This window comes from Coenobita brevimanus, chromosome 89, assembly GCF_032717465.1.
Source record: "Coenobita brevimanus isolate Jiangsu-jjx chromosome 89, ASM3271746v2, whole genome shotgun sequence".
NCBI classification, from domain to species: domain Eukaryota; kingdom Metazoa; phylum Arthropoda; class Malacostraca; order Decapoda; family Coenobitidae; genus Coenobita; species Coenobita brevimanus.
Window position 1 is genome coordinate 7,620,377 of NC_137042.1, and position 23,889 is coordinate 7,644,265.

The 23,889-nt window shown below is 41.3% G+C and overlaps 1 protein-coding gene across 2 annotated transcripts in view; it reads left to right on the forward strand.

Annotated features, from left to right (window-relative positions):
* Nucleotides 1-23,363, forward strand: part of Arp8 (Actin-related protein 8) — a 189,480-nt gene extending 166,117 nt beyond the window's left edge. Inside the window, exons 6-11 of one of the 2 annotated variants that reach the window (XM_080281421.1) lie at nt 1,572-1,688; nt 1,821-1,970; nt 2,828-3,049; nt 8,389-8,629; nt 11,482-11,610; nt 22,054-23,363. In XM_080281421.1, the coding sequence (XP_080137547.1) occupies nt 1,572-1,688; nt 1,821-1,970; nt 2,828-3,049; nt 8,389-8,629; nt 11,482-11,610; nt 22,054-22,226 (1,032 nt within the window). In that variant the 3' untranslated portion in view covers nt 22,227-23,363. The remainder of the gene's footprint in view (nt 1-1,571; nt 1,689-1,820; nt 1,971-2,827; nt 3,050-8,388; nt 8,630-11,481; nt 11,611-22,053) is intronic. The other variant, XM_080281422.1, reaches the window with a different exon arrangement.
* The last annotated feature ends 526 nt before the right edge of the window (nt 23,364-23,889 follow it).

Sequence of the window (23,889 nt, forward strand, 5' to 3'; positions counted from 1 at the left end):
ATATATATATATATATATATATATATATTTCATTCATTCATTCATTCATTCATTCATTCATCATCTAATCATACGTTGCCCCATAAAGAGCGTAGGTTGGTCCTGATATTCAAGATGAGAGTAACCAGCTTCACTCATCCCTGAGTGGCATTATGTGAGCATTAAACCTCAGCCTCCCCTTGGATATAAACCTTCACCAGCTCAATCCAATTGGAATGCCGTAAGTACTCACTAAACCACCAGGTGCCAAAATTTGGTTATATGGTCACCACCCACCATAGTAAATGGTTTCCTGGTGTACAGGAAACCATTTGGCTGGACACTCAGTGGAGAGTCACCCACAGGCAGAAGGAAGAGTAAAGAATGAAGGAAAGAAAGACAGGAGAGGGAGTGTAAAGTCACCCGTAGGCAGAAGGATGAGGAAAGAACGAAGGAAAGTAAGACACAAGAGGATGGAAGGAAAGAAGGATAGAGGAGAGGAAAGGGCAGACACCTGAGAGCAGCAGTACATCAAGTGAGTGGATGGTGAGCACCCTCACCTACAACACTATATATGTATATATACATATGTATGTATGTATGTTGGAGTGGCCCTAATGAGAGAGGGAAGTGTTTGGAAGCTCCCTGTACTGTTGTTTGCAGATGAAACGTACTGTATTTTTATGTGAAGATGAAGGGGAACTGCAAGGTTCGGTAAATGAGTAGGGGAGTATGTAAAAATTGGAATCTAAAGGTGAATATAGGAATGAGTAAAGTTATGGTCTTCTAGAGAAATTAAGTCACTAAATATACGGTGAGGTTGGATGATGAGGAAATGGAAAATGTGATTGCATTTAAGTACTTGGGTAATGTGATGAGTAAGGATGGATGTTTGGAGGGTGAAGTGCTTGAAAGGGTACAACAAGGAAGAAAGGATGCTGGTCCTTTGAAAACAGTGATAAGAAACAGGGAAGTGAGCATGGAAGTAAAAAAGTCGCCGCATGACAGGATTGTGATACCAACTCTAACATATGGAAGTGAAGCATAGACCTTGTTGGAAAGACACAAATCAAGAGTGAGAGCAGTAGAAATGAGTTACTTGAGAGGAGCATGTGGAGTTACAAAAAGAGACAGACTGACAAATGAGGAAGTGCAGGAGCGTTGTGGTGTGGATGTGGATGTGATAGAAAATGTTAGGAGAAATACACAAAGGTGATTTGGCCATGTTGAGAAGGTGGAGAATGAGAGACTAATGAGGAGAGTGTATGTGAGTGAAGTGGAGGTGGGGAGAGGGAGGGGGAGGTCAAGGATGAGATGGAAGGGTGGAGTGGAGAAGTGTATGAGAGAGAGGGATGTGAGCTGGGAGGAGGGCAGTGAAATGGCAGAGGACAAGGCGACATGGAGGGAATTTGTTTTTGGCCATCCCTTAAGAGATTAAGGTGTCTGGCAATAGATAGATGTATGTATGTATGTATATAGGCCTGTATCTATATATGTATGTTTATAGGCTTATACATATGCATGTACTGTATGTATATAGGCCTATATGTATGTATGTATATTGGTTATTTATTGCCATTCTGTCTCCCCAGGATCATGTGGCTGCAACTTTTGGTGCAGGTTTGGGATATGCATGTGTAGTGGACGTTGGTGACCAGAAAACCTCAGTGTCATGTGTGGAAGATGCCATCTCTCACCCAGCCACTAGAGTAAGTACACTGTCACTCATCATGTTACTGTACAGGATTAGGGTGATGTTACTGAAATAATACTTATTGCATGAATATGTTTTCCTGGTAAGTTTTATAATACTGTGTAAAATCATTTTTTCTGTATACAAGCTGCGCCTGGAATATGGTGGTGGAGATGTGACGCAGGTTTTGTGCTGGCTGCTGCGCAAGTGTGGATTCCCTCACCCTGTGCAGCCAAGTAGGAAGTTGGATGCCATGCTGCTTACTAAGCTTAAGCACCAGTTCTGTCATGTGAACCTGGTCAGTTCCCGTTTACCCCATGAATCAGAGGATTTCATATATATTAACATTTTGCCTTCAACCAGACATTCTAATCTGAATAAAATTGATTAGTGTTAGCAATATTAATATAAAAACTGCATCATCTTGTTGACTGAATAAGTACCGTATTGTTGCTGATCTTTATTCCCTTACGGGATATTGGCATCTGGCAGTAGATAGAAATGTCCTCTTTCCAGGGCATCACCCTTCCCCTTGTACACATTTATGATTACACTTTTCAGCCAATCATATGGGACAGTGCACTCATATATAATCATATTTATCAGGTCAGTGACTAGCCTCACTCCTATATCTCCTGAGGCTTTTAAGTGAAAAATATGTCATCAGACTGAAGGGTTAAGGCAACTGTCAATTGTCATTTTTTAGAATGAGTGTGGTCTCCAGGAGAAGATATTCAGTGTTCATATACAGTTACTTACCTTAGGCAATATTTTACAGTTCATATATCATAAATGGGTTTTTAAAACCACCCTTAGTCAGATGTTAGACCCAGGTTTTTTCTAGGTATGGTATGCACTATTTTAGTTTCACTAAAGAATTTATGTTTGTATATATGTAAGCATACTTGTTAGATATGGAGTATGTTGGTAAAATATTTTCATTTGTTTGTTGTCAGAATATGTGGTCCCAAGGAGAAACTGCTCATTGTACAGTACATGTGTATGTACAGAATATATGTATGTATAGGTGTGAGAAAATGTAAGTTTTGCTAAAGTGTGCTCATTGATGTAGTCACATGTCAGAATAAGTTTAGTCCCCAGATGACCTTCATTGCGCATGTGTATATATGTTATGTGTCAGCTGTCATTTTTCAGAATGAATGTGGTCCCCAGGAGAAGACATTCAGTGTGCATACTCCTGGTGAGGTGCCATCATCTTACACAGTGCAAATGGGAGATGAAGCTCTTCTGGCCCCGCTCAGCCTCTTCTACCCAGACCTGTTACGTCTGACTGGCCCAAAGGCTGTTGTCACACAGAAACCGAACCCTGGCGATCCAGATGACCCATTTGATGAAAGTTATCTGAGAGAGACCAGTGTAAGTTGTAATATCAATGTGGCTCATTAATAAAAATCATGATGATCGATTTGATGAGAATTACCCAAGAGAGAACATTGTAAGTTCTAGCACCAGCACAGTTCATAAACTATCGAACGGACAGTCTCTCCTTAGTCAGTCACCATAACCCTTCAGTCCGATTATGTATTTTTCACTTTATTCATGCTATCTTCAGATAATGTTATTCAGATTTGGTCACACTCCTTGAACTGGAGAGGCCTTAGGGAAGCTTGTCATTACAAGAGGTTTCCCAAATGTGAATCCAGGATGTAGCAAGAATTAACTTAATAAAAGATCACTGGATTGAAGGGGTTAATCATGACTACTTATTTCTTGAGAATTTATGCGGTAGGTGGGGGCGCTAACCATCCACTCACTTGATGTAGTGCTGCTCTTGGGTGTCTGCCTTTTCCTCTCCTCCATCCTTCTTTCCTTCCATCCTCATGTGTCTTTCTTTCCTTCATTCTTTCCTCATCCTTCAGCCTACGGGTGACTTTACACTCCCTCCTCTGTCTTTCTTTCTTCATTCTTTCCTCTTCCTTCTGCCTATGGGTGACTCTACACTGAGTGACAAGCCAAATGGTTTCCTGTACACCAGGAAACCATTTACTATGCTGGGTGGTAACCAATATAACCAATTTTTGGTGCCTGGTGGTTTAGTGGGTAATTACTGCGCTCCAATCGGATTGAGCCGGTGTAGGTTTATATCCAATGGGTGGTTGGGGTTTATTGCTCATGTAATGCCACTCAGGGATGAGTGAGGGTGGTCACTCTTATCTTAAATGTCAGGACCAACTTGCCTAGCCCCAGGCTTCTATGCTTCTCGTGGGGCAACATGCCATAGAATTGAAGGATGAATAAATGAATACCTCAGAGAGATCAGCATAAGTTGTAAAAGCAACATAGTTCATTAATAGCAAGCTTAAGATGGTAAAAATGGCACTGATCATCAGATACAAGCATTGTAATGATAGAGGTAAGAAGAGTAGGACAGAGTTTGAGAGCAGCGCGATTGATTGATAGAACAAATGCCCTGGTGTTACAGGGTGTTTGTGATGGAAGACATACACCCACTGCAAATTGACTCAGGACCTACACACAGAATTGCTTTGGAAGAGTTGTCTGTCTTTGCTTTGTATTTCCACCTCTACCAAGTGAATTTTTGGGGCAAGAATTAACTGGCAACTCCTCTGGTGTTGGCGGGAGGTGGTGAAACACTCAGCACGTCAGTGCTTCCCAGAAGTGAGAGTGGGAGTATATGTTCCCATTGCTCCAAGCTTGCACCTCCCTCTTTTTTTCTTATGCATTACTGTTTGCCCTGTTATTTTCCTAGAGTCAAGTTATCATGCCTGGAAAGTACTGCTCAAGGGATGAGGGGGTCCGTATCATTGCATGGAGGCAGGATAATGTCCCTATCAACACAATTTGTGAACGTACTGGACATGCAAAGTTGACCGTCACGAAGATAGTTGCTGCAGCGCATGGCCTGCCAACTGATGTTGTACCAGAGCACAAGCATGGCAGTGGAAAGAAGAGGACGACTTCCAGAGGTACAGATACGCATCTGAAGAGGAAGTAATCAAGAATCCTTGATTGACAGCAGCAGCATTGAAGAGAGTGCATTCCCGCTGTTAAAAGACGTCTCAATCCGAACTATCCAGCACCGCTTGCAGGAGTTGGGTTTGCCAAGCCGCACCGCAGCCAAGAAACCATTTCTTACTGACCGCATGAAGAAGCAGCGCATTCAATTTGCCAAGAAGTGTGCACACTGGACATCAGATGAGTGGAGAAAAGTTATGTTTTCCGATGAAAGCACATTTCAAGTGTTCCAGGTACATTCTGCCAAGGTTTGTTGCCCTGCCTCCTGTAGTCGATATGACCCTGCTTACACGGTGCCGACTGTTAAGCACCCACATTAAGTAATGGTATGGGGGTGTTTCTCAGGGAAAATGGGAAGGGGAGGTGTCTACTTTCTTCCCTAGAACTTGATGATGAATGGTGGCCGGCACATTCGAGTTCTGAAAGATCATTTGTTAAACTTTTTTGCTGTTCATGGGTGTGACTTTTTCATGCACGATTCAGCTCCATGTCACAAGCCAAGAAAGGTGATAAAATTGCTTCAGGATAATCGGATTGAAGTCCTCGACTTTTTTGGCAACAGTCCGGATCTAAATCCGATAGCAACCTGCTGGGCAAAGAAGAAAATCATGGCAGAGAAGACATTCACTCTGGACAACTTCAAGACTGAACTGACAAATGTTTGGTGCAAAGAAATGTCCTTGAATTACTTTAGAGATCTAAGTGATTCCATGCCAAAATGCATCCAACTGGTCCTGAAAAATAAGGGAAACATGATTTCATATTAATGAATGGCATTTCATGAACAAACATTGTGATATACTATGATTTCTGTGTTTTTGAATACCTTGTCGGGGAGGTCCTAAGTCAATTTGCAGTAGCTTTAGATAGATTTGACATTAGCCTGTAAATGATGAAACTGGTCATTTTGCACTGTCAAGGGAGAAAGGTTAGGAAAGAAGGCTCTGCATCAGTAGTTCATAACCATTTTAAGTGATGCTGGAGAAGGATACTCTCACATAGGTACACTGATATGATCATATAGCTCCACTGCCTGGTTAAACAAACATCCCTCAGTTTCCTTTCTATCCCCCCAAAAGAGGATGGTGGGCATCAGAAGAAGGGTAACTTCAGTCTGCAGTCAACCATGTTCACATTCAGATGAGCCTGGAGCTGCAGCTACTGCTATTGCTACTACTGCAGCAATTTCAAGTACAAAAAAAATACACATGAATATAAGCAGCACAGGGAGATTGGAGGGAACATTGAATGGATTCATTATGTGCTTGTAGAGAAAAAGATGGCATAGATTGCTATTGATACATGGGCAGTGAGAGGATGATGTTGAGGGTTTGTTGTATCATTTTGGTGTGGAAGGTAAAACTGAGAGACATGTACAGAATAAAGGGCGAGAGGAATATCTGTACTCAGATTGAAATAATTAAAATGGAGAAGCTGAGATGCAAAGCAATGGGAAATGAGTACAGTATGAGTTTAAAGAAGTAGAGTAGTTGGTCAGTAAATTGGGAGCAAATAGGAGTGCATGGTTAGGAATCCTAAATCTGCTGTGTGGTGGTGTGAGGGTGGCAACTAGCAAAAAAGGTACTGTTTGATGGAATGTGGAATTTGAAAATCATTGGGAAAAGTAAAAAAATGGCTAGAGTTGTTGCTGTAAGGAGGTTCAAGTGAAAAAGGAGGCAATACATTGAGAGTAAGAAACTCAAAAAGAGATTTGTAAAGGTAATATAAGAGGCTAATGATTATCTTGGAAGAATAATTTATATAAACTACAGCAGACCCTCAATTTGGGCAGCTAATATGCCCCTGGGAATTTTACTGAGCAAATCTAAAAGCGCAAGTTGTGCCATTGAAACCCATGCAACATGGCTAATTAGTATGGTGAAATCTTAAAATTTCGCGATGTCCCCTCATTGGCCCTCTTGAAAAATTTTTACCTCCTCCTGATTATATCTAACATTCATTGTAGTACACATACAACATCTGAGAACATCACCGGGCATAAATAATGGTCATTTAGTGTACATACAAAGTGGTAAACAAATGGTGATCACTTAGACATGACAGGGGACAGACTGATGTTTGGGTGTCAGGGAAGGGGGTATCCGAGGCTGAGGGGCTAGAAGAGGGGGGGATGAGCTGTGCCTCAAATCCTGCTTGGGCTGAAGCTAGACCTGATACCCTTCATAGTCACTCCCCAAGTTGTCGTTGGCATGTCTTAGGGAGTTGGACACTGTGGAGAAGCTAGGCTGGGGGGACTGAGATGGTGGGACAGTCATCAGGGCTGGGGCTGGGACAAGGTAGCAGGTGATGAGGGTTTGGGATGACCCATTAATTTTCTTCACAAGCTGCTCCCTCTGCTCCCATAAGATGCATTCCGTTTCACTCGGGAGGGAATACAGCTTATCTGTGTTGTGCACAGCCATTTTTAGGGTGTCATTCAGTTGATCGGCATTTTCCAGTACAGTACCTGGCTCAGTTGCTAATAGGTGAACCCCTCGACATGTGGTTTGGCTGTTTCTGGCACCTGCTGTGTAGCCTGACACTCCTCATCCTCTTCTCTTTGATGAGGCTGGCAGTCATAATTTCGGGAGTAGTGTCAGTAAAGCAAAGGATGTCATCACAAGTGATGGGAGCAAACCCCTCCCTGGCACTTGCTGAGCCACCTTTGCTGCTTGGCACAGTTCATCTGTGAGTGATGTTTGCAAACACAATGGGATAAATGTGAAATAGCAGCATCCATCACCTGTGCTGAATAGCCTCCTTGCTAATATTGTCCCAGGCAGCGACATTTTTTTTTTTTTTTTTTTTTTTTTTTATTGCATGTTTAATATTATACACCTGGAACTGTTTTATTGTCGTCGCCTGAAGGTTGTTGCCAGAGATGTTAGTAAGACCCTAAGGGCCTGCCCAGTCCTCCAATGCCGTTGCTGCCACCTTAGTACCTTGGTCAACCAGTGCTCTCATAGCTTCATAGGTGTGTGTGTAGTATTGTACTGTACTGTATAACCCCTTAGAGGTCTTGATGACCTGGTCAAGAGATTGAACAGCACTAGTGATGTTGGGTGTGAAAACAGCCTCAGTGGGTGGATGATGTTGCAGGTTGCCTAGACAACTGTCCATAACCAAGACCACTTTAAAAGAGAGATTTTTCTCTCTGCATTGCGTCTCAGCATTGGGGATAAAAATTTAATTGAACCACTCCAGCACACATGATGACATCGCCCACCCCTTAGAATTACTCATCCAATGAATACCCAACCACTGTACATTTTCATGCTGCAGCTCCCTTGGGTTTGCAAACTTATGAATCACCAAAGGCTTTACCTTCCATTTCCCTACAGCAGTACGGAAAGGTAAGGCACTCTTAGGAGGCTTTGTACCAGCATGTCAAGCTTTCTTCCTTCATCAGGAAGGTGGAAAAGGGAAGGAGTTTCCAAAAAGACCAGCTTTGTCCATACTGAACATCTAATTTGTAACCACTGTCCTTTACCACTTTCCTAAAGGAGACGGAAAACCTCGGCTGTGGCCTTGCTCTTTTTTTTTTTTTTTTTTTTTTTTTTTAAGGCAAATAGTCTTTATTTTGGGATCTTTTTTACCTTATTTGTATTATTGTGAAGTAGGCTTTGAGTGAAGGTGATGAGTTCCTGTGTTAGGATCTGAGACTTCATTGTTTTTTTAAAACAATGTTTTTTCACAATAGTTTTCACATTGTTTTGCAGAGAAGAGGGGGAAGGGAGGCAGCAGAAGCCATGGAGGTTGGTGGTGGAGAGGGAGGTGAAGGAGCAGATGAGGATATTGTAGTGGATGACCAGCCCCTCCCTCCTCCCCCATCACAGGTTCTTCCTTCTTCCTCTACCTCTGTACCTTCCTCCTCCATCCGTGATTCATCTTCTACTTTCTCCACCACAGATAAACTTTTATCATTGGAACAAGCCATCCTAACTTCTATTGATAGATGTCGTAAGTATGATTTTTTTTTTTTTTTGTGCTGAACTCCATTGACATGTTAATTTCATAATTCATGTAATATAGTGTTAAGTAATATAGTGTTATACTAGATACTGGTATTCTTTTAAGATTATTGGAGAAAATTACTTGCTTCTTGTAGTACAGCTTTATGTGGTAGGTGGAGGCACTCACGATCCACTCACTCAATGTAGTGCAGCTCTCGGGTGTCTGCCCTTTCCTATCCTCCATCCTTCATTCCTACCATCCTCTTCTGTCTTTCTTTCCTTCGCTCTTTCCCTGTCCTTCTGCCTATGGGTGACTTTACACTCCCTCTTCTGTCTTTCTTCCCTTCATTTTTTCCTCTTCCTTCTGCCTATGGGTGACTGTACACTGAGTGACAAGCCAAATGGTTTCCTGTACACCAGGAAACCATTTACTACGTTGGGTGGTAACCATATAACCAAATTTTGGCGCCTGGTAGTTCAGTGGGTAATTATTGTGCTCAATCGGATTGAGTCGGTGAAGGTTTATATCCAAGGGGAGGTTGGGGTTGATTGCTCATGTAATGCCACTCAGGGATGAGTGAGGCTGGTCACTCTCATCTTAAATGTCGGGATCAACTGCCTAGCCCCGGGCTCCTACGCTCCTCATGGGGCAGTGTAGGATTGGATGATGGATGGAGTACAGCTTTAGCAAGACTGGGGAATTATCCCACTTCTTCCTCACTAAGTTTTGTAAGTTACTCTTCTTATATCTGATACAGTACTAGTTTTGTCTTGTTTTCAAGTGTGCTGCTGATGATGATGATGATTCAAGTATGCCTGTAATTGATGTGTGTTGCACAGTAGCAGTCTGCAGGTGATAGTATGGTTGTAATGCACACATGTTGCATAGCCATTGTGGATGTTGAGGAGTAAAAAGTAATAGGTATCAGAAGTGGTGTGTTGAGAATTCATGGTTTGTATATTGTATGCAATATCTTTGAGGAGACAGACTGACTCTGATCTTCTTTGTATTGTATTGCCTGCAGGAGACAGACTGACCCTGGTATTCCATTTATTTACTTCGTTTTAGGAGACAGGCTAACAGAATGCTGAGATTCCATGTATTATATTGACTTCAGTTTGAATATATAAAAGAGATAGACTACTGTAGCTTCGACATTTCATGTACACCCATACCCAGTTATCCAGCATTGTTGTGTATGAGTGGGAGTGTTTGGTCAGCGGGTATGTCGGATATCTAAGCAGTTTTCCCCATAAGATACTGAAGAAAAGCCAGAGGTGCATTCCAGACCCAAACTCAAACTCTCATATACCTTATTCAGTCAATAGAGACTGACACAGAAACACCATAGGTAATGTTATTATCCTCATAAACAATGCTATTGCAAAAAAATGGCACATCAAACATCAAATGCAGAAGAGTGGGGTGGTGGGACTTGCAGTCAGGGCAACTAAACAGCCAGGCAGGCTGAAGACCATGCACCAAGCAGGGAGTTGGGGAGGGCAGTGGGTGGACAAGGGCAGGGGATGGTGGAGGGAGGGAGATGGGGGAGGGAATGAAGCAGGGGTGGGGGAGGGTGGGGACACAGGGAAGGAGGCAAAAAAAAACAAACAACCCTATCTCCCCCCCCAGGTCTCACTCACTGTCACTTACTTTCTGACTCACCACTCACTCACTGACTCACCTCTCACTTGCACACTCACTCACTCACTCACTCACTGACCATTCACTTACTCACCACTCACTCACTCACTCGCCACTATCACACACACACACACACACACACACACACACACACATACGAGAGACAAGTGGGGGTGGGGGAGGGTGGGGGGATAGAGAGGGAGACAACCAGGGATGGGGGAAGAGAGGGAGACATGCCTGGCAGTGCTGAGTGTGGTGGGGAATGAAAGAAGGATGGGAATGAAGAGGGATGGGAAGGGCGAGAAGAGAGGGGATGGAGGGAAGAAGGGAGGACCAGGAGAGCCTTGTTTCAAACCTAGGGAGAGATGAGGTGTCGGACTGGAGAGGCAGGGTGTCGGACTAGTGAGGCGACAGACATTCAGATTGTTCAGATTGTGGGAATGTTCCCCTTTTTCTAGTGATCAGTCTACCAAAGTGCTGGTTATCGATGCACCGGATAATGGTGTATGGGTGTATTGTATTGGCTTTAATATGGTATGTAATGTATGTGTAAGTAGGCAGACTTGGTATGATGTACCTTGAATTGCTTAGACCTCTTTATTTATTTATTTTTTTTTTTGTATACAGCAGCAGAACAGAGGAAGAAAAAAAACAAATGAATTGAAAAAATAATCCATACACCAGATTACTGGCATCCTTCATTCATAAAAAAATCTGTAACAATTGGACTTGAACAGCCGCAGGTTAAAGTTTGGGGGGAAAACCACTGTGGGGAAGCAAGTTCCAAAGAGATGCAGTTCGAGGAATAAAAGAATTTTGGTAAGGAGAAGTTCTTCAATATGGCATTGCGACAGTCCATTCGTGAGCACTACCGGATGTCGGTGTTGCATGGGGGAAGGAATGGAGAGGTGGTGCAATGGATGCAACTTTGAGCATTTGCCATAAAAGTATCTGTAAAATAGTGCAAGGGAGGCAATGCTTCTTCTTACTAGTAGGTGAGGTAGTTCATTTGTAATAATAGGGTTATAAATAATTCTAACAGCTTTGTTCTGATTTTTGTCCAGTTATTTTAGTGCAGCCTCTCCACATCCATCTGTAATGAGACAGACTAACTTTGATATTTGGCACTTTGTGCCTGTATTGTAGTGGATCCTGTATGCAGCTTTGAGGAAACAGACTACAGTGCTGTAACATATTTCTTGCATTTGCTTCAGAGAGTGATGAAATGAAGCGTAAGATGTACAGCAGCATCCTAATTGTGGGTGGGGGAGCCAAATTCAAGAGCATTGGCAAGTGGCTACAGAGCAGACTGGCCCTCCAAATTCCTGTGGCTTACAGGCCTGGTAGGTAACAACTAGTATCACAAACAATTTGTCGATTAACATTTTTTGAACCAAGGTTAGTATCTCTTTTCTGCATATTCAGGACTATAAAATATGTGTGTCAATTCCTGTCTGAAGGACTTGTGAAATTATTTTATGTTTTTGACCATGAAAATTCTGTATATTGTGCATTGTTATGAAATACACACCATGTGTGTGTGTGTGTGTGTGTGTGTGTGTGTATTTACCTATTTGTAGTATACAGGAATTGAGCAATGCTTGTGTTGTCCTGTCTCCATATCCACATTTATCTAGTCTACTTTTACACACACGAATGTTTTTCGCATGCACCACCTCTTTGTCTAAGTTGTTCCAAATATTTATGTATTTACCTAATATACCTAATTGTGATATACACGAAATGTGCTGTGCTCTTGGGTTCCCATCGCTGTTTCTCAGGAAGTCAAATTTAGCTTTAAACTCGTTTAAGTTTTTAGACTGGACGATCTCTTTGTCCAGGCTATTCCACAGGTCTATACTTCTATAAGGAAAGCTATATTTCATGATATCCTTCAAGTAGCATGACTTCTTCAATTTCATTCCGTGTCCTCTTGTTTCTCTCATATCCCATACAAATAGATCTTCTCGGTCAATTTTATCTACTCCTATCATGGTCCTGAACACTGCAATCATGTCTCCCCTCTTTCTCCTTTCCTCTAAGGAAGGCAAATCCAGCTTTTCCAGCCTCTCTCTGTACGACAGATCTGCCAGACTGGGGACCATCTTGGTTGCTGTTCTTTGTATTCCCTCAGTCTTGTTTATATCTTTCTTTTTGTGTGGGGACCACACTACCACTGCATATTCTAACCTGGAGCGGATCATGGCCACTATCAATTTTTTCATCATCTCCTCATCCATATGATGAAATGCTACTCTTATGTTAGTCAAGAGTTTGTACGTCTCTCTAACTATCTTGTTAATATGTTTTTCAGGTGACAAACTATCTTGGACCAGCACTCCCAAATCTTTCTCTTCTCTCATTTTTGTGATTTTGTGATTAATTCTTCACTGCTATCATCACTCCTCCTCCCGTTTTTTCTTTTCTGTCTCTTCTCCACAGTTTGTATTTACCATCTCCCAAATGAACATCAATATCTTCTCTTAACTTGATCTCTACAAAGCACACGACATCAGATTCATGTTCCCTCAAGAAATCGTTAATTTCAAGCCTTGCCGATATTAAACCATCAACATTAGTATATGCCACCTTCAGATTATTTTTGATGTTTTTTATACTCTCTTCTTTCCTTCTCTCCGTCGGTACCACTTCCTCAATTTCTGATCTTTCATAGCCATCCTCCTTAGTTTCCTTCACTTCTATTTCCTCACATACCACATCCTTACTTTCATATCCATCACTCTCCAAAAAAAAGTTTTACATTCTTCCTCTGTCCTCTTATCATTTTTTTCCATTACTTGTTCCTTCAATGATATTAAAACTTCTCTTTCTGCATCATTCAAGTCTTATTATAATATTTTCCATCCCTGCCTTTCTGCTTAGTTTCCAGGTCACTTTAAGTACAGTATATCATTTACTACACTTTTTGATGACAACTTGACTCTCACTGGTCTTGTTTCCCCTTTCTTTTAAGGCCCTATCCTCCTTACTTCCTCAGTTTCTTTTTCCCACTTATCTCCATCTGGATCAATCTTGCCTAATACTGTACTGTATTCTTCTCACCAGGTTCGTGTCTCTCTCGAGTCTCATGGGTCTAACCTTTTCTTCCTCCTCCCTGTTTCCAAATATTACCACACATCTGTTCCTTTCTACCATTTCTTTCACTGTTTTCTCTTTTTTCTTCAGTATTTTCACTACATTTTCTTCCATTTTTTTCTTGTTCATATCCTTTTCTTCCTGAATGATTTCCCTTAAGCTGACCACTTCTTTTTGCTCTTCTTCTACATGTCCCCACTTTGCCTTATGCTCTTCCAATACACTACTCACCTTCTCCATTTTATTACTACTTTCTTCTAGTTTTCTCCTCAGTTCGATATTTTCACGCTTGTGTGTGTGTATGAGAGAGAAAGAGAAAGAGAGAGAGAGAGAAATAATAGTCATCCCTTATTATTCACTTTTTCATGGATTCAGTTACTTGTATTGGTTTGTTTGGATTTTTTTTTTTTTTTTTTTTTTTTTTTTTTTAGGTGCTAGAATTTCAGGTCACATACCATGAAAGTTTTTGCACCCGACCAGTAGGTGTTTCATGCACACTTTGCCACACTTCCTTCAAAAGTTTTTTTTTTTTTTTTCCATGCTCTTGTTGCCTTGCTGCAAGCCAGTGTAACTGTAAAACTTGTGTACTTTTATTTGGTTATTATGGCTCCAAAGCATCCCCAGCCTGCCTCATCCAAGTCTAGTAATGCCACAAAAGTACCTAAGCAAGGAAAGAGAGTTGTGACTAGTTGAAAAGGTGGCATTACTTGATAAACTTTAGAGTTGTATGAATGACCCCAAGTGTGAAAAAAGTATGGCATCAGTGAGTTGATGGTATGGTATATAGAGAAAAAGTAAAAAAGTCATGCTACTGTTGAAGCTAGTGCCCCAGCAGCTGCCAAGGTGGCACAGCATTTAGAGACCTGAATTTTTTAAAAATGGAAGTAGCCCTGAACATCAGGATTGAATATCTGAACCATCAGCATATACCTGTTGACCAAAAATTTATCTAGAAGAAGACCGTAGAGCTCTACAAGCATTTTGAGGAGGAAGAGAAAGAATGCTAGTATAAAGGTGAAAGTGAAATTGACAAGTGCAATGCTAGTGAAGGAAGATGAGGAAAGCAAGAAGGCAGGAAGTTTGTTGCTAGCAAGCAGTGGTTTGGAAAGAAGGGATATTACTTCCATAACTTTCACATCATGGAAGAATCTGGTGGGGCTGACCATGAGGCAGCAAAGGCCTACCCCATGGAGTTTGCAAAACTAGTAAAGGAGAGAGGATATTGTCCAGAGCAAGTATTTTATGCGGATGACATGGAATTGTGGTGAAAAAAATGCCTAATCAAACCTACATCTCCAAAGTAGAAACTGCACCAGGATTCACGGTGGTCATGGATAGTGTCTTTGGTATTATATGGTAATGTTGCAGGGCACATGATCAAGCCAGTGGTACTTTGCATATCCAAGTGACCCTGTGCACTTCTCAAGAATCATTTTCACCTTCTTCCTGTTTTTTATCACCACAAAAAGCCCTGCATGACTGTGGCATTATTTGCTGCACGTCCATTTTATTCAATAAAGTTCAGTACCTTCGGGAACAGAGCATCAAATTCAAGACCCTACTTGTCCTTGATAATTGCACTGTCCATCTTCAGTTACTGAAATTTCGAAATTACAACATGAAGATTGTGTTCTTGTTTAGAAACACAACCTCCCTCATTCAGTCTCTTGATCAAGGTGTGATTGGTGTCGTTCAGGAAGAGTATGGAACTTACACTTTCAAAAGAATTCATGGGGACTAGGAAAGAGCAGTGAAATAGGTGTAAGGGAGCTGTGGGAGAAGTTCAGCAATTTAGACTGCATCACCTACATCACCCTACATCACAGAGTGCCATGATGAGCTGACCCAGAGGTGTGTAAACTCATGCTGGACAGAGCTGTGGCCTCAAGTCATACAGAATTTAACTGGCTTCCCCACAATGCAGGCAGAAATTGGCCGCATTGTACCATTTGTTAAGGAGGTAGGGGATGAGGGTTTTAGAGACCTCTGACCAGAGGAGATTCAGGAGGAAGTGCTGGGCCACACTGGGAAGATCACCAACTGTGACCTGCCAGAGCTGGTTGAATTAGAGGAAAAGGAAGGATTAAAAAGAAGAAGGAAGCAAATGAACCAGAGACATGGATTCTAGAAAGTATTGGAAAGGGTTTGAGAAAGACAAAAGCTGCAACAGCCTTTTTTTGTGGATGAGGACCCTTCTCATGAAAGAATGCTAACAGTAATGAGGAAGGTTGAAGAAGCAGTGAGGCCATACTATGAGATCCAGAAACAGTTAGTGAGAGCGCTCACAGCTTCCCCTCATGGTGTTCATCTTGAGGATTAAACAGTCACCCTCAGCCCCAGTGCAGTCATCACACCAGAGCTGGGCACTCTCGCAATCACTTCCGCTGACTGCAAAGTCTGCAATTGCGGAAGTGTGATTTCATTTGCAAATTTATATTTGTGACAAATTTTATGCAACTTTCCAGTTTTGCATTTGCAACAGTACTTCCACAAATGCAAACCAGCCTGCAAAACAACCTGACCTCTGAGAACTTTGAGCAGTTTGTTTTTATGAAGGGCAACAAGGACCTGCTCTAGATGGAGTTGTCTCAATTGTTGGAGGAGTCAGACTGTGACTGAGGAGTCAGGACTGAGGAGGTTAAAGCCGAGGAATAGAGGTGGACTGGTATGTTAACTTGTCAAGTGTGAGCTAATGAATGATTTACCCTTGTTATGTAGTAAAAACAGTCTAATATACTAATATAATAGTATTTAAAATACATATTTTAGTTCTACTATAAATATAATTTTATATATCCCATTCAGTAGTACAGATAATTTCCAGACTTCATTAAGTCACCTATTGTTAGTCAGAATAGTGTAAATAAAGATATAATTGTAGTGGATGAGTAACAAGAGATGATTTTTAACCCCTTGATTATGAAAAATATCATCCTAAACTTAATAAAATCCTCTGATGGTATCCAGAATAAAAATAAACTGATGCCATGGTACTGAAAGGGTTATAGATGGTTTTCGTTAAAATTTGCTGAACCGCAAATTTCAAGAAGTTTGCGGATTTGTGGTTGTGGAAGATAATGGTTTGAGTTTGCAGATTTGCATTTGTGAAAGTGAATTTTCGTTTGTGATGCTTAACTCTGCATCGCACATCCCAAGCCCTCAGACTTCAACCTCCAGCCATTGGAGCTTTTGACTTCACTCTCTTGCCCCTCGGATTCTCACCCAGTCCCTTCCACATCCTCTGATGATGATTCCCTGCCACCCTCCCTTGCTTCCTCTCTTGCTTGTAGGCAAATGAAGGACACTCGTACATTAATTATCATCATGATTATGATGACCATCATCATTATCGTCGTCACATTATCATTGTATTGTAATCTCACCTCCACCACCGTCATCATCATCATCATCATCATCACATCATTGTACTGTATGATAATCTCACCATTATCATCATCATCATCATCATCATTGTACTGTATTGTAATCTCACCGTCATAATCATCGGATTCATCATCATCATCACATAATCATTGTATTGTAATCTCACCATCATCATCTTCAGATGCATCATCATCATCATCATCGTCATGATCATCATCATCATCATTATCATTACCTTCTCATTGAATTTTAATCTTAACATCATCATCATCAGATGCATTATCATCTCATACAGTATCATCACATTGTCATTTCATATTATCATCACATTATTGTCTCATCATCGTCACATTATCATTGCATCATCATTACATTATCAGCTCACCATCATCATCAAAGGCATCATCATCACTTTATCACCTTATCATCTCATCAGCACCAACATAATCTAAAGCACAAACAGTAGGGGAGACAGGGAAGAGGAATGAGATGAGGCAACAGCATTTGAATGGCAAGTACCAAATGTAAACATTACAGTACATACCACTCTACTGTACTTGTATTATATATCCATATCATTTTCATTTTTGTACTAATATAAATTCAAAGCAAATTTAAACTGCAGTTGATTTATTATTCCATTACTGTATATTTTATGTACAATTCAGTGACAGCAGCTGGCTTCCATAAACTTACCATTATACAGCGATTGAAAAGCATATCCCATGAGGGGTATACGAGTATTCCTAGTTCATGAAGAGTATTTGTGGTCTTAGCTATTCTTTTTATTTTTGGTAACCTAACCCCCGTGAAAAATAAGGGATGACTATACAGTACTTGGTATGAGAGTGTCAGTAGCCATCTGACAGTTGAGTAGTATTATCAGTGATGCAGAAGCAGAAGCTATGAGTGAACAAAGGTAGAGGAAGCAGATGGAAACAGATGGTGCAGAGAGGGAGTAGAAAAGTTGTGGGGGGAGGGAAAACAGTAGGAGTACAGGAGGATAGTTGTGAATCCACTTGACAAAAATAACTTGGAGCAGATGACAGAAATGGACAGTATGAGTAGGGTGTTCACTGAAGAAATATGTCCATTATGTGAGGTTGGTGTGGAGTTAAGAGAGGAGGTAAGCAGATGAGGGAAAGAAAAAAAAAAAAAGTGGAGTAAGGAGGCTAAACAAGCTCTTAAAGAAGAGAAGGCATATGGTGACTGGATGGAAAACAGCTAATGGTATAGAGAGTGTTAAAGTGTGTTGTATGCTGAGAAGATGATAGAGATGAAGATAATATAAGGGAAAGCATTAAAAAAAAAAAAAAACTGGATGAGGTGTTTGGAAGAAGCCTTATTGTCAGGAGGAGGGAATGTAATAAGCAGTTTCAAAAAGAGGACAAAAAAGGAAAGAGAGGATGTTAGGAGAGGTAGTAAAGGAGTGAAAGACAAATTGACTGAATGTAAACAGAAAGGAGTTGATTGTACAGAGTGAAGGAAATGCTAGGATACATGGTTAGGGAATAGCAGGGAGAAGGGACAAGGTGGGAAAGGATCAGTTGGACCTAAGTGTGTGAGGCACTGAAGGAAGTAAAAATGTGGAAATCACCAGAGACAGGTGGAGTTTGTTGTAAAATACTGAAATATGAGGAAGATGTTTTGTGGTAGATGGGGGCGCTCACCATGCACTCACTCGATATAGTGCTGCTCTCAGGTGTCTGCCCTTTCTTCTCCTCCATCCTTCTTTCCTTTCATCCTCTTCTGTCTTTCCTTCATTCTTTCCATGTCCTTCTGCCTACAGGTGACTTTACACTCCCTTTTCTGTGTTTCTTTCCTTCATTCTTTCCTTTTCCTTCTGCCTGTGGGTGACTCTCCACTGAGTGTCCAGCCAAATGGTTTCCTGTACACCAGGAAACCATTTACTACACTGGGTGGTAACCATATAACCAGATTATGGCGCCTGGTAGTTTAGTGGGTAATTAAGGCGCTCCAGTTGGCTTGAGCCAGTGAAGGTTTATATCCAAGGGGTAAGTGTCAGGACCAACTTGCCTATCCCTGGGCTGCTATGCTCCTCATGGGGCAATGTAGGATTGAATGAAAAAAGAGAGAGAGAAGAGAAAGAGAGAGCGAGAGAGAGGTATAGTAATTGAATGAATTTGGAAGATGTGCAGACTGGCATGGGATAATGATACAGTAGACTGCCAGAGGACTAGAAGTGAGGTATAATATTTTCCATGTACAAGAGAAAGGAAGAAAAATGGAGTGTTTAACAGTTATAGGGGTATTTGATTAGTTAGCTTAGTAAGAATTATGTACGGTAGTATAAAGTTGTTTTTGACAGAGTAAAGGAGTGGAATGAGGGACTGGTAGGAGAGGAACAATGAGATTTTATGAAGGATAAAGAGTGTAAGACATCTCTCTCTGAGATGTATAATAGAGAGGCATTTAGAGAAGGGAAAAAAGTTGCATGCCGCCTTCAAATATAGGTATGAAACAATAGACATGAGGAATTTGAAAGTTGCTGAGAATGTGGTTTAAATGGGATACTGTTAAATGCTGTTAGGAGTATTTTTGAGGGCACAAGCCCCTAGAATACCCCTAACTAAGCTAAGTGAGTTCTTTAATTTGATTGTTGGTTGAAACAAGGATGTATTATGTGTCTGTGGTTGATGTTAGAAATACAAGGAAGGGCAGTGGATGTTGGAGTGTCCTTAGTTAGAGGGGGTAGGGTTTGGAAATTGTTTATACAGTGATCCCTTGGGTATCGTGCATAATTTGTACCACGCTTAGTGCGTGATAACAAAATTGCTCAATACCAAGGGCACAGAACCAATGGGATTTATCCTAATTGGTACCAGGCACCCCACTTGTAGACCTAAATTTTCCCTTTTACAACAATGTAGACCCACAAAATACATACTTACTGTTATGATAAGTATCAGAAAGACACATAGGTGTCATTAGGTTAGGCTAATAGGAAATAATGAAAAAGGCACAGTGACAAAGAAACACATACCATATAGAGACCTGAAATGGGCTTGAGGCACTGTAAAGGGTTCTGAGGTTGGGGATGGAGAGCTAGTGGTCTCCACCATTAATTCCTCAAGTAGGGCCTCATCTCTGAATCCCTGAAAGAAACCACAGCTTTTGCACCATTATGACCGACAGAAACCAGCTCAGGTGCACAACAGCGAAGTTTTTAAAAGCCAAAAAATGCATAATAATGACAGGAGTGCGGCTTTTCATATAGCACTGATGACAAAAGCCACTGTAACCAAGTGTGTGGTAACCAAAGGATCATTGTACTGTTGTTTATTGATGATACTGTTCTGTTCAGTGAATAGAAATGAGAGTTTAAGGTTTGTTGAATGAGTGTGGAGTTACGGTATATGTAAGAGAAGAAACTTCATTAGAACAACTGTGAGTTACTCTAGCCCAAGCTGGGACCCAACCTTAACCAGCACAAATATAGATATCCTCATCCTTGTGTCCACGGGTGACTCTGCAGTGAGTGACAAGCCGTTTGGTTTCCTGTACGCCAGGAAGCCATTTATTACTGGGTGGCAACCATATAACCAAATTATGGCACCTGGTGGTTTAGTGGGTAATTAAGGTGCTGTGATTGGATTGAACCTGTGGAGATTTATATCCAAGGGGTGGATGGGGTTTGTTGCTCACGTAATGCCACTTTGGGATGAGTGAGGCTGATCACTCTCATCTTAAATGACAGGACCAACTTGCCCAGCCCCTTGCTCCTATGCTTCTCATGGGGCAACACAGGATTAGATGATGAATGAATGAATGAATCAGAAAGTACAAAATAAAACCTTAGGAATAATTACAAAATGGACTAAGGCCATAAATATAGATCACCAACATCAAGAAGCAAAAACACTTAAAATCAATGACCATATTAACATAAGAGACATGTAGTTCATTACTGCACTTAAGACCCATCCTGCCCTTGTAAAATCGTGTTGCATCACCGCACCTCCTCAGAGAAACAAGTACCAGCTGCCTAACACTCCAGAGAGTATCTCAGCAACATCTTCCCTCCTTCCAGCACTGTACATCACAAAAACATACATAAACACATAGGTACTGCAGCCATCCAGATCCTTCAGTCAAATAGCATCTTTCATGAACGACCACCAGACATTCACCCCATAGAAACTACTCCACCAGAGAGAGAACACCAAACCATACTACAGTTCAGTGACCACCCTTCTCTGCTATAAAACCAATGCAGAATACAACTCAAGCAATCCACTACACTCACCCTGCAGTTCAGCCCTGCACCACAACATACACCACTATCATAACAGACAGTCCTTCAACATACTCTCAGTGAAAGACTTCTGGGAGCAACTGGTGGAAGTGGCCAGTTTCCTGCGGTCCACTGGGTTCACAACCAGATAATCGGGGGGGGGGGTGATTATAGCCAAGAGTAAAGTTATGGTGTTTGAGAATAATGAGGTCACAGAGTGCATGCTGTAGTGAGGCTGAATGGTCACAAGATGAAGAACAGGAGCACCTTCAAGTATCTAGGTAATATGATCAGCGGTTATTGGAGTGAAGAGGATGCAATGCAAGGATGGGTACAGTAGGTAAAGAGGGATGCAGGTACAGTGAGGGCAGTGATGTGGAATAGGGAGGTAAATGTGGAAGTTAAGGAGGCAATGCATGACACTGGTGTGATCCTCACACTAATGTATGGAAATGAGTAAGAGTTTGATAGACCTACATAAGTCACGAGAGAGAGGGGTGAAGATGAGATTCTGTGAGGAATGTGTTGAGTTACATAGAGGGAGGGAGGGAGGGTAGGAGGGAGTTGATGTGGATGTTATGGAAAGTGTTAGAGAAGTATGCTGAGATGGTTTGGCCACGTGGAGTGAATGGAGAGATTGACTAGGTGAGTATATGTGAGTGATGTGGAGGGAGAAAATGGGGAGAGGGAGACCATGGATGAGGTGAATAGGTTGAATGAAGAGGTTTATGAATGAAAGTGGTGTGGGATGGAGGAAGTGGCCACCTAATGACAGAGGATAGGCAGACATGGAGACAGTTTATTCATGCCTGTCCTCACCAGGATTATAGCTAGGCATCTGGTGTGTTATTGTTATATATACAGCTAAAATATATTAATGGTACTCATTGCTGCGTTGAAAGATATCTTTTATTATTATAGTTTCCTTAGAGTACAGAATGCTACTTCTTTGTTACTCTAGTTTGTAAACTGTGCAATAGTAATATCACTGTTATTTTGTATGTCTTAATTGATAACATGTTCTCTAACAACCTTTCGTGCTGCTTGACAGAAACCATTGAGGTAATCACCCGTGCTAAGGACATGGACCCATGCATGACTGCATGGAAAGGGGCAGCACTCATGACGTGCTTGGAGGGCAGTGGTGAATTGTGGATCCAGCAATCTGAGTGGGCCAAGCATGGGGTTAAAGTACTTAGGGAAAAATGCCCTTTTATTTGGTAGCCTACTTGTGGTTACACTTTGTATTCAGTTCACTGTGGTGATGGATTCAGTGCTGACCCTAATATTTCTGCTGTATAGCTGACTTTTAAAATTATTATTGTTAAATGTAGCCCCACACCATACTTGTCGGATGTATCATTTTGTACAGTAGTAGAGGTAAACCTCAATATACGATACCCCTAGATGCGATACCCTGGCTCTAACGGTGGGGGTAGAAATACCACCATACCCCGCCTAATGTTGGCCAAACCCCGGTTTAACGATGGGTTTTTATTTATTTTTTTTTACCGATTTTGATTATATTTTAGACTAAAATTTTGTGTTTAGGTTGATTTATAAACTGTTTTTAGATTTAGATTAATGTGTTTTAGCCCTAGGTGGGGTGAGCATTGTCATTTTGGAGTACAGTTTACTAAGCTTGATTTTTTTCCAGACTTATATTTGGCAATTTTCAGATTTGTTGGTTTTAGTGAGTTATTTACAGGTGTTAGGTTTAGGTTAGCTTTCTTTACAGCTGTTAGGCCATTTAGATTGGCTTTAAACTTGTTTTTGGGCTCATTTGGGTGGGTTTTGGACTTGGTTAGGGGGAAATCCAAAGCTGAAAAATGCATCTCATTGCTTTACGTGTTAAAACTACCCCGATAAATGATACCCAGCCTAATGATGGGTTTTTATCTAAACAATTACATTGTTAAACTGGGATATTACTGTATCGTATGTACATGTCATGTTTAAAAGAGCCACAAAAACCTTTCATTTGTAAGCCATATTTCTTATTTGGTCCATCCATCCATCCATCATCCAATCCTACCTTGCCCCATGAAGAGCGTAGGAGCCCGGGGCTAGGCAGTGGGTCCTGACATTTAAGGTGAGAGTGATATATGATACTAAGTCTTCAGCTGCATCCCTAATTGTTGTTAGGTCTGTAACTTTATTCAGATAATTTTTATCATGTGGCTTGTGTTGATTTATGCAAAGGATATCGTCTCAGTTTGTATGGAATATTTTCTGACCTGGCCCTTTATGAAACATTCTGTTAAAACATATGAGGGTAGAAGGTATGTAAATTATGCTCATCAGGATTTGCTTTTTAAGTTTAGTTTGTTGAGGATGAGAAAGGTACTCTTTAGTACATGTTGGAACTTTATGTAATAAAGTAATATGTAGTGAATCAGTATGTTTTTTCATATCTTCACAGTATGTATTTAAAACACACACACACACACACACACACACACACACACACACACACACACACACACACACACACACACCGCTCACTGGTGGAGTGGTAACGTTCTCGCTTGCCATCTGGTAGATGGGAGTTCGCGCCTCGCTCAGGTTGCGAAAAGTTTCACTGACGAAGTGGGTGGTTACTGTCCCCCTTGAGCAAGGGGACGGGTGTGTGAAGGTCACACCCTTGCCCTTAGATCGGACTATATGAGCTCTCAGCTCCCTTCCGGGAGGGTAAAAGCTGACGATCACGACCATCAAGTGATCCTGACCAACCCGGTGAATTACACACACGCACGCATGCACACATTACAGAATTAAAAGCTGTTGTTTCTTTTAGGGATTGGGCCATTTACCATAAGAAATGAAAGAGAAAATAGATATGCTTTAGAGAGGTAGATTTGATGCTTCTTGTACTCTGTTGGATGTA